Raw genomic sequence first — 10,544 nt, 5'->3', positions numbered from 1 at the left:
TGCCCAGCTTGGGAGAAGCAGCCCTTACTGCGAAGTTTACAGTTTCATATTTTCTTACAAAGTTCCGACAAGTGGGGTCAATCTGAGCAAAATGACCACTATAATCTTGTTAACTTCAAGAATGGGGACACTAATTGTCCCGGCTTATGCAAAATGACTAACGCAAATATTATTAGAACAGTAGAAACACCAGCCAATCAGCAGGCTTCAGCAGCAACGGCCCACTTGCCGCACTTACCCGGGCCCGGGCGGGTGGGGCAAGCGGCTCTCGGGCTGGGTCTGCGTCAGCGTCGGCGCGCGCACCGCCTCGCGCCATTGAGCTGTAACCCAACCAATCAGGCTTCAGCAGAGCGCGCGGCTCCGCCCCCGCCGCCGGGCTCTCCGCGGAGGAGCATGCGCAGGGCGAGGCCCGCGCATTTGAATCCGGGAGGCGGTGTTGGGACGCTGGAGGCTTTAGGAACGAGGAGAGTATTAGGTGAGGTACTTTTAAAGACCGCGCGAAATGGGCCCCCCTCCCCGGAGGGAGAAGGGTCTCTGACTTCTGAGCAAGACATCCTGCAAAGTGTGGCTGGGATCGGGTTTTGCCCCAGCCCAGGAATCTGCTCCGTGAGTCTGTCGCCGCCGCCAAGTTCGCTTCCTGCGGGGGCAGGCCGTGAGGGGGGTGTTCTTGGGAAGCGATGGACGGTTCAACCGGGTGAGGTCAGAAGCTGCTCTCTCGCCCTTCTTTCGTAGGACCCTAGGAAACACCTCGGAACCTGGAACCTCCCCCTGGGTTAGGCATACATATTGCTCTCCAGCTCTGGCCTCATCTGTTCTGGGGAGGTGGGATCGAGTAAGTGTCATTCCCACCATTCTCTTAGTTTTTCCCATTTTGAAGCCAAAAACTTGGAAATCATTCTGGGTTCCTCTTTTTCCCTACATCCAGTTCTTTGTGGCCTTTGCCCATTGTACCTCCAAAACATATCACAAATACGAATATTTTCTACCTCTTCCACCACTATAACCTTAGGACTAGCTCAGATTACAGTTGTATCTCTTCCGGACTTCTGCAAGACCCTTTTAATTGGTCTGTTTCCACTCCTTGACTCCTAACATTCTGTTCTCCGCGCTGCAGCTAAAATGGTCTTAACACATAAATCAGGTGGTATCACTCACCTCTCTGACACTCCTCCCTTCCCCCATAGTTGCCCAAGACACTTAAAATCCGAACTCCTGGGGCCAGCCCGGTGGCGCAGCGGTTAAGGTCGCACCTTCCGCTTCACGGCGACCCTAGGTTCACCGGTTCGGATCCCGGGTGCAGACATGGCACTGCTTGGCACACGCTATGCTGTGGTAGGCGTCCCACATATAAAGTAGAGGAGGATGGGCACGATGTTGGCTCAGGGCCAGGCTTCCTCAGCAAAAAGAGGAGGACTGGCAGTAGTTAGCTCAGGGCTAATCTTCCTCAAAAAAAAAAAAAAAAAATCCAAACTCCTTTCTGTGACCTGCAAGTCCCAATATGGGAGTCCCTGGCTGCCTTTCTGACTTCATCTCCCCCTACGCTCTACCCCTTTTATGCAACCCCCACCCCCACTAGTGTCGCTGTTTCTCTAACACCCGAAGCTCTTGCTTTTAAGTTCTTAGCATGTCTCGCTCTTCCCTCTCCATGAAATACTCTCCCACCAGATCTTCACATGACTGATTCCTTCTTGGCGTTCAAATCTTAGCTTAAAGGTCACATCAGAGTGGCTTTCTCTGCACACTTATTCCAGAGTAGCTTCTCACCCCCAACCCCATTTCTGTCCCATCACAATGTGATGTTCACTATTAATTATTTACTTATTTTTTGACTCTCACACTCCTCCCCACCCCACCCCCGTAAGTTTCATTAGAGCACAGACCTTGACTGTTTTGTTATTTTATCTATGGTAACTAGAACTGTGCTTGGCATATAGATGATGTTCAGTAATTATTTATTGAATAAGTGAGTTAATGGGGAATGTTTCTGTTCAGAGAATCCTTAGTTTGGCCACCAGTTTGACTTTTGAACTATGCAGTTTTAACTTAGCACTGACAAAGTGGGGAGCATAAAAGATTAAAAGCAGAATCAAGGAGGGGTGGAGAAAAGTAGGAGTGGAGAAAGGAAGACTGAGTTCATGAGATGGATTAATTTTGGACTCGCTTATGTGGTATAGCCATTTAAAGAGAACTTGCTGTGTTGCCTGTACCACTGTTCTTTTCCCACAAGGAGGCCAGTTCAGCTGGTAAATGTTACCTTGGAGTGTTGTTTCTCTCTATTCCTATTTAGGTCAGGGGCTATCTGAGAAAGTTGAAGTGTAGATTTTGTTGTCTGGATTGTTGTCAGTTTTTTTATTGTGTACTTGTTGTATGCTAGGTACTCTGTACTAAATGTTGGGAATATAGGCAGATATGGTCCCTGTCTTTGTGGAGTAAAAAGGGACTGGCTGATTAATGGTAACTTGAAACTTATTTCTGTATAGAACATGTGCAGTAATGTCATCCCAAAAGAGAGTTAAGAACTCTCAGTCACAAGGCAAGCCTTCACAAAGTAGTAATAGTTATCAGACTAATCTCTCGGCCTGGAAAGTAAAAGAGGACCTAAGCGACTCAAAGAGCATCTCGAAACATGGACAAAACAATCCAGTGGAAGATTATGAACATGCTGATGATAAAGCAGAAGATGCTCTGCAAATAGCAGTAAGATATTTCGAGAAAGGTAAGACAGATTGTTTTCCTTATGCAAGTCCAATTTCTGTAAAAAATATTCTAGACATTTTTCTTAAGGATTTTTAAAGAGAAGCATATATATTTGCTCATTCGTACTTTTTTTTTTTAAGATTTTATTTTTCCTTTTTCTCCTCAAAGCCCCCTGGTACATAATTGTATATTTTTAGTTGTGGGTCCTTCTAGTTGTGGCATGTGGGATGCTGCCTCAGCATGGCTTGATGACCGGTGCCATGTCCTCACCTAGGATCTGAACCAGTGAAACCCTGGGCCGTGGAAGCGGAGATCACAAACTTAACCACTCGGCCACAGGGCCGGCTCCTCATTCATACTTTTGTTTATTTAATAGACATTTATTGAGCACTTACTATACATCAGTGTGCTAGGTACTAGAGATACAGCAACAAAGCATGTTCGTGGCAGAGTGGTTTCCACACTGCTGCAAGTTGGGATTACCCGAGAATCTTGAAAAAACCCTGATGCCTGGCATCCACTCTTAGACATTTGGATTTTATCAGAGTGGGATGCAGCCTGGGCATCAGGATTTTTTAAAGATTCTCTAGGTGATTCCAACATGCAGTAAAGTTTGGGGACCACTGTGCTAGTAATGAAACAGCTTATAGTCTAAGTTCAGTGCTGTTAGTTAGTTTAGAGCAGAGATGCCAGGGCACGAGTCAGTTTTCCTCACTGAAGGTGCTATTAAATTTTCTAGAATTTTAAAGGCTTTGAAGGGTTTTTAGGAAGATGTTTTTAACATAAAACTATTCCTTTAAACTATCCCAAATTGTATTTGTTGATGCTGAGGACTGAAAGAATTTTGAAGATCCTACTTATTTAATATTGTTCCTTTTTCCAGGTCCCACTAAAACTTCACGGAGTAAAGATAAAACCCTGGAAAAACACTTGAAAACTGTGGAAAATGTGGCTTGGAAGAATGGGTTAGCTCCAGAAGGAATTGACGTTCTATTAAATGTGGCACTCAGTGGCAAATTTGGTATGTCAAGGGCATATATTTGTCATCAGTTTGCTGTTAGTTTTTTTTTTTTTAGGTAAAATTGGTATATAATATTATGTAAGTTTCAGGTGTACAACATTATAATTCGACATCTGTATATGCTACAAAGTGATCACCACCAAAAGTTTAGCTACCATCCATCACTATACAGTTACAAGTGACCCCCTTCACCCGTTTCACCTACCCCCAACCTCCTTCCCCTCTGATAACCACCAGTCTGTTCTCTGTATCTATCAGTTTGTTTTTGTTTTGTTTCATTGTTTTGTTTTTTTACATTCCACATATGAGTGAAATCATAGAGTATTTGTCTTTCTCTGACCTGTTTCATTTAGTATAATGCTCTCAAGGTCTATCCATGTTGTTGCGAATGACAAGACTTCATTCTTTTTATGGCTGAGTAATAGTCCATTGTGTATATATACCACCTCTTCTTTATCCATTCATCCATCGATGGACACTTAGGTTGTTTCCATATCTTGGCTATTGTAAATAATGCTGCAGTCAACATAGGGGTGCATATATCTTTTTGAATTAATGTTTTTATATTCTTCAGATAAATATCCAGAAGTGGAACAGCTGGATCATATAGTAGTTCTGTTTTTAATTTTTGAGAAATCTCCATACTGTTTTTCATAGTGGCTGTACCAATTTACATTCCCACCAGCAGTGTACGAGGGTTCCCTTTTCTCCACATCCTCTCCAACACTTATTTCTTGTTTTTTTTTTAATAGCCATTCTAACAAGTGTGAGGTGATATCTTACTGTGGTTTTGATTTGCATTTCCCTAATAATTAGGGGTGTTGAACATCTTTTCTTGTGCCTGTTGGCCATCTGTATGTTTTCTTTGGAAAAATGTCTATTCAGTTCCTCTGTCCGTTTTTTAATTGGAGTGTTTTTTTTTCCTGCTTTTTCTCCCCAAATGCCCCAAGTACATAGTTGTATATTTTAGTTGTAGGTCCTTCTAGTTGTGGTATGTGGGATGCTGCCTCAACGTGGCCTAATGAGCAGTGCCGTGTCCGTGCCCAAGATCTGAACTAGCGAAACCCTGTGCCGCCGAAGCGGAGCGTGCAAACTTAACCACTCAGACACGGGGCCGGCCCCGGAGTGTTTGTTTTTTTGTTGTTGAGTTGTATGAGTTCTTCATATATTTTGGATATTAACCCCTTTTCAGATATGATTTGCAAATATCTTCTCCTATTTAGTAGGTTGCCTTTTTGTTTTGATGATGGTTTCCTTAACTGTGCAGAAGCTTTTTAGTTTGATGTGGTCACATTTGTTTATTTTTGCTTTTGTTTTTTCGCCTTTGGAGTCATATCCAAGAAAATAATGCTGAGACCGACGTCAAGGAGCTTACTGCCTATGTTTTCTTCTAGGAATTTTATGATTTCAGGTCTTACATTCAAGTCTTTAATCCATTTTGAGTTAATTTTTGTGTATGGTGTAAAATAGTGATCAAGTTTCATTCTTTTGCATGTGGCTGTCCAGTTTTCCCAACACCATTTATTGAAGAGATTGTCCTCCGTTCTCCATTGTATGTTCTTGGTTCCTTTGTCGAAAACGAATTATCCATATGTGTGGGTTTAGTTTTGCTCTCTCAGTTCTATTCCATTGATCTGTGTGTGTTTTTATGCCAATCTCGTATTGTTTTGGTTACTATAGCTTTGTAGTATAGTTTGAAATCAGAGGGTGTGATACCTCCAGCTTTGTTGTTCTTTTTCAAGATTGGTTTGACTATTTGAGATCTTTTGTGATTCTATACAAATTTTAGAATTATTTGTTCTAGTTCTGTGAAAAATGCCGTTGGAATTTTGATAGGGATTGCACTGAAACTGTAGATTACTTTGGGTAGTATGGACATTTTAACTATATTAATTTGTCCAATTCATGAGCGTGGAATATCTTTCCATTTATTTGTGTGTTCTTCAATTTCTTTCATCAGTGTCCTGTAGTTTTCAGTATACAGGTCCTTCACCTCTTTGGTTAAATTTATTCCTAGGTATTTTATTCTCCTTGATGCAATTGTAAATGGGATTGGTTTCGTAATTTCTCTTTCTGGTACTCTGTTTTTAGTGTATAGAAATGCCACAGATTTCTGTAAATTTATTTTGTATCCTGCTACTTTTCTGGATTCATTTACTAGTTCTAACAGTTTTTTGGAGAAGTCTGTAGAGTTTTCTATATATAATATCATGTCATCTGCAAATAGTGACAGTTTACTTCTTCCTTTCTAATTTAGATGCCTTTTCTTTTTCTTGACTAATTGTTGTGGCTAGAACTTCTGATATTATGTTGAATAAAAGTGGCGAAAGTGGACATCCTTGTCTTGTTCCTGATCTTAGAAGAAAAGCTTTTAGCTTTTCACCATTGAGTATGATGTTAGCTGTGGATTTGTCACATATGGTCTTTATTATGTTTAGGTATATTCCTCCTTTACCTACTTTTTGGAGAGTTTTTATCACAAATGGATGTTGAATTTTGTGAAATGCTTTTTCTGCATCTATTCGGATGATCGTATGATTTTTATCTTTTGTTTATGTGGTGTATCACATTGATTGATTTGTAGGTGTTCAACCATCCTTGCATCCCTGGATTAAATCCCACTTGATCATGATATATGATCCATTTAATGTACTGTTGAATTCGGTTTGCTAATATTTTGTTGAAGAGTTTTGCATCTATGTTCATCAATTATGTTGGCCTGTAATTTTCTTTCTTCATGGTGTCCTTGTCTGGTATTGGTATCAGGGCAATGCTGCCTTTCCCTCTTCTTCAATTTTTTGGAGTAATTTGAGAAGGATAGGTATTAAATCTTATTTGCATGTTTGGTAGAATTCACCAGTGAAGCCATCTGGTCCTGGACTTCTGTTTTTTGGGAAGGTTTTGATCACTGATTCAATTTCTTTACTAGTAATTGGTCTATTGAGATTTTCTATTTCTTTACGATTCAGTCTTGAAAGATTATATGTTTCTAGGAATTTGTTTCTTCCAAATTGTCTGATTTGTTGGCATATAATTTTTTCATAGTAGTCTCTTATGATCCTTTGTATTTCTTTGATATCAGTTGTAACTTCTCCTCTTTCATTTCTGCCTTTTTTATTAGCACCCTCTCTTTTTTTCTTGGTTGGTCTAATTAAAGGTTTGTCAATTTTGTTTATTTTTTCAAAGAACCAGGTCTTTTTTTTTTTTTTTTTTGAGGAAGATTAGCCCTGAGCTAATGTCTGCTGCCAATCCTCTTTTTGCTGAGGAAGACTGGCCCTGAGCTAACATCCATGCCCATCTTCCTCTACTTTATATGTGGGACACCTGCCACAGTATGGCTTGCCAAGCGGTGCTGTGTCCGCACCGGGATCCGAACCGGCAAACTCTGGGCTGCTGAAGTGGAACGTGCACACTTAACTGCTGCACCACCGGGCCAGCCCCAAAGAACCAGGTCTTCATTGATCTTTTCTATTGTCTTTTTCTTTTGTCTCTATATTGTTTAATTCCACTCTAATCTTTATTGTTTCCTTCTTTCTACTGACTTTGAGCTTCATTTATTCTTCTTCTTCTAGCTCCTTAGGTGTAAAGATAGATTGTTTATTTGAGATTTTTATTGTTTCTTGAGGAAGGCTTGTATTGCAATGCACTTGCCTCTTAGGACTGGTTTTGCTGTGTCCAAAAGATTTTGCTATGTCATATTTCTGTTTTCATTTGTCTCCAGGTGTTTTTTTTATGTCTTCTTTGCTTTCTTCAATGACTCACTGGTTGTTTAGTAGCGTGTTATTTAATCTCCATACTTTTGTGAGTTTTCCTGTTTTCTTCTTGTTATTGATTTATGGTTTCATACCATTGTGGTTGGAGAAGATGCTTGGTATAATTTCAGTCTTCTTGAATTTATTGAGACTTGTTTGGTGGCCTAAAATGTGATCTATCCTAGAGAATGTTCCATGTGCACTTGAGAAGAATGTTTATTCTGTTGCTTTTAGATGGAATGTCCTGTATATAACTATTAAGTCCACCTGGTCTAATGTGTTATTTAAAGCTGATGTTTGCTTATTTTCTGTCTGCATGATCTATCCATTGATGTAAGTGGGGTTTTAAAGTCCCCTATTATTATCGTATTGCTATCAATTTCTCTCTTTACGCCCGTTAATATTCGCTTTATATATCTTGGTGCTTCTTATTGGGTGCACATATATTTATAAATGTTATGTCTTCTTGCTGGGTTGGCCCCTTTATCATTATGTAGTGCCCATCTTTGTCTTTTATTACAGTTTTTGTTTTAAAGTGTTTCATTTGTTATGAGTATAACTTCACAAGCTTTCTTTTCATTTCCATTTACATGGAATCTCTTTCTCCATCCCTTCATTTTCAGTGTGTGTGTCCTTTTAAAGTGAGTTTCTTGTAGGCAGCATATATATGGGTCTTGTTTTTTTTATCCATTCAGCCACTCTTTGTCTTTTGGTTGGAGAGTTTAGTTCATGTACCTTTAAAGTAATTATTGATAGGTATGTGCTTATTGCCATTTAGTTAATTGTTTTCTGGCTATTTTCATAGTTTCTTTCTGTTCCTTTCTTCTTCTCTTCCCTTGTGGTTTGATGGCTTTCTTTAGTGTTACCTTTAGATTCCTTTCTCACTTTCTTTTGTGTATTTACTATAAGTTTTTGCTTTGTGGTTACTGTGAGGTTCATATATAACTTCTTATGTTTATAACAAATTCAGACTTGGAAGGAATTTAAACCCTGAACATCCTAATTTTAAGGGTGAGGAAACTGAGGCCAGAATGGTTAAAGAGACTTGCTTAATGTCAGAACTAGAATGGGGGAACTCAGATCTCCTAACTCCCCTTCTAGTGTTTATACTACACCACGCTGCTACTGGGTTTTCTACTTTTGGTTTTATTTTTGAAAATTAAGACAGCTATCAAAACTGGATGCTTTATATACTATTTCCTTGCCCTTGCATGTTGAGCTTCTTGTGTATACCCTAGCATCATGTTTGCAGGGGTGTGTGTGTGTGTTTTAAAGCAGCAACACATTACTAGCCAAATTCAGTGTATGACTCCCAGGTGTTTTAGTTCTATACTTTACCTGGTTAATTCTCTGTGTTTTCCTACAGTTAAATTTGACCTAATAAAATTTGCTTTTCTTGTAAGTGGTTTCAGATTGTTTAGTTCTAATATCTTTCCAGGAAACTGTGTTTAACCAATCACTGTCTATCAAGAACAATTCTGTTTCTCCCCTCTTCCCTTAAAACATGTATAAAATGTACAGGTGTTTTCTATTCTGGAATTTCTCTTTTCTTTTTTGGTATCTCAGAAATTAATAGTTAGAAGGTTTTCCTGATGTTTGCCAGGTCTTGTGGCAAGTGCATGCCTCTTTCAAAATGCATGCCTCAGACTCGGAAACTTGTATGTTCAATTGTTAAAGTAATCTCTGGCTTTCTAGTCTAACTTCATTTTTCTATTGAGCTGGAATTTGGTGATGTCAAATGTGGCCTCCTAAATTGCTTTTCTCCCTTTCAGTTGTTTCTATATATCCCCCATCACTACTAGATCTTTACATGTAGCTCTTTTGCTAAATTGAAATGCATATTCAGGGGCAAGTGTGCTAGAAATGTCATCATAATTAGGGATGAAGGGACTTTAGACTCTTTAGAAATTAATTAAAATTCCCTGGAAGGTAAGAATAGAGTCTGTATTGAATTCCCCCTTTGAATTTGGTACATGTGTAAATTGTTAGTGGTCAGACTGTTTTAAACTTTAGAAGGATTAGGGGATGGGAGTCAGGGAGAAAAGAGAAATACCAACAAGAAACCACAAAAGTAGGAAGCAGAGATTTTTATTCTTGTGATTTCTTGCCTGTCATCGCCGCTTTCTTTCTTTTCCACAGAATGATGGGGGTAGAAATTGATGAGGTATATTGTTGTAGTTATGTAGGATGAAAAAATCTAGAGATCTAATGTACAGCATGATGACTATAGTTAATAATCCTGTAGTAAATACTACAAATTTGCTGAGAGAGTAGATTTCAGGTGTTTTGACAACACCAAAAATGGTAACCATATGAGAAGATAATATGTTAATCAGCTTGACTGTAGTAATCAGTTCACTATGTATATGTATATCATATCATCATGTTGTACATCTTAAATATATACAATTTTTATTTAAAAAAAATAAAAGTCTTCAACTTCTTGGGAAGAAAGACAAGACATAAGTTTCTGAGAATGCCACTTGCAGGCAAAATTAAGGACATTTTTTTTTTCGGCGAAAGGATGTGATCGCTATGCTAGAGTGCATATATAAAACACTGTTTAAAGACAGGTAGAAGATGTTTCTAAGATTGATGCTTGCCAGAGAGGTTGAGAACAGTGTTATTATACTGGATGGATGTGATCACCACACTGTCACACATGTCAAACAGTGGTTAGAGGCATGTGTATCCAAGGTGTTTTTGAGAATTCTACTTGCATGAGAAATTGAGAACAGTGTTTTTTCAGTGAATAGTTGTGATCACCACAATATAATGCAAGTAAAACAATGTTTAAATATAAAAAAAAATTTATGAAATATATATTTAATTCTTGATGCCTTAATCAGAAGTTGATGTAAGATGTGCGCAAAACAATTTCAATATCACTTCTGTTACCAGATGGAAGAATACCATGGAAGCTGAGAGAGTATGATGGAAAGATTGGACCAGTATAGAATGATATTACTGCCAGCTAGTTCCAAGGATAACTGTTCCATTCTACTATCCTCCCCCCTTTTTTGGGGGGGTATGAAGAATACAAATTATTTACTTATTCTTAAATGTAGCACCTC

At 38.9% G+C, this 10,544-nt stretch overlaps 1 protein-coding gene across 4 annotated transcripts in view; it reads left to right on the top strand.

Annotated features, from left to right (window-relative positions):
- Nucleotides 1-423: 423 nt before the first annotated feature.
- CENPI (centromere protein I) overlaps nucleotides 424-10,544 on the top strand; it is a 56,666-nt gene continuing 46,545 nt past the window's right edge. Inside the window, exons 1-4 of one of the 4 annotated variants that reach the window (XM_046673359.1) lie at nucleotides 424-475; nucleotides 733-832; nucleotides 2,481-2,716; nucleotides 3,581-3,718. In XM_046673359.1, coding sequence (XP_046529315.1) covers nucleotides 2,494-2,716; nucleotides 3,581-3,718 — 361 coding nt within the window. In that variant the 5' untranslated portion in view covers nucleotides 424-475; nucleotides 733-832; nucleotides 2,481-2,493. Of the gene's footprint in view, nucleotides 476-525; nucleotides 607-678; nucleotides 833-2,480; nucleotides 2,717-3,580; nucleotides 3,719-10,544 lie in introns of those variants that run through there. The other 3 variants (XM_046673360.1, XM_046673362.1, XM_046673361.1) reach the window with 3 other exon arrangements.

Source organism: Equus quagga, chromosome 10, assembly GCF_021613505.1.
Source record: "Equus quagga isolate Etosha38 chromosome 10, UCLA_HA_Equagga_1.0, whole genome shotgun sequence".
Taxonomy (NCBI): domain Eukaryota; kingdom Metazoa; phylum Chordata; class Mammalia; order Perissodactyla; family Equidae; genus Equus; species Equus quagga.
The sequence above is the reverse complement of the archived record's forward strand: the minus strand, read 5'-3'. Positions and strand labels throughout refer to the sequence as shown.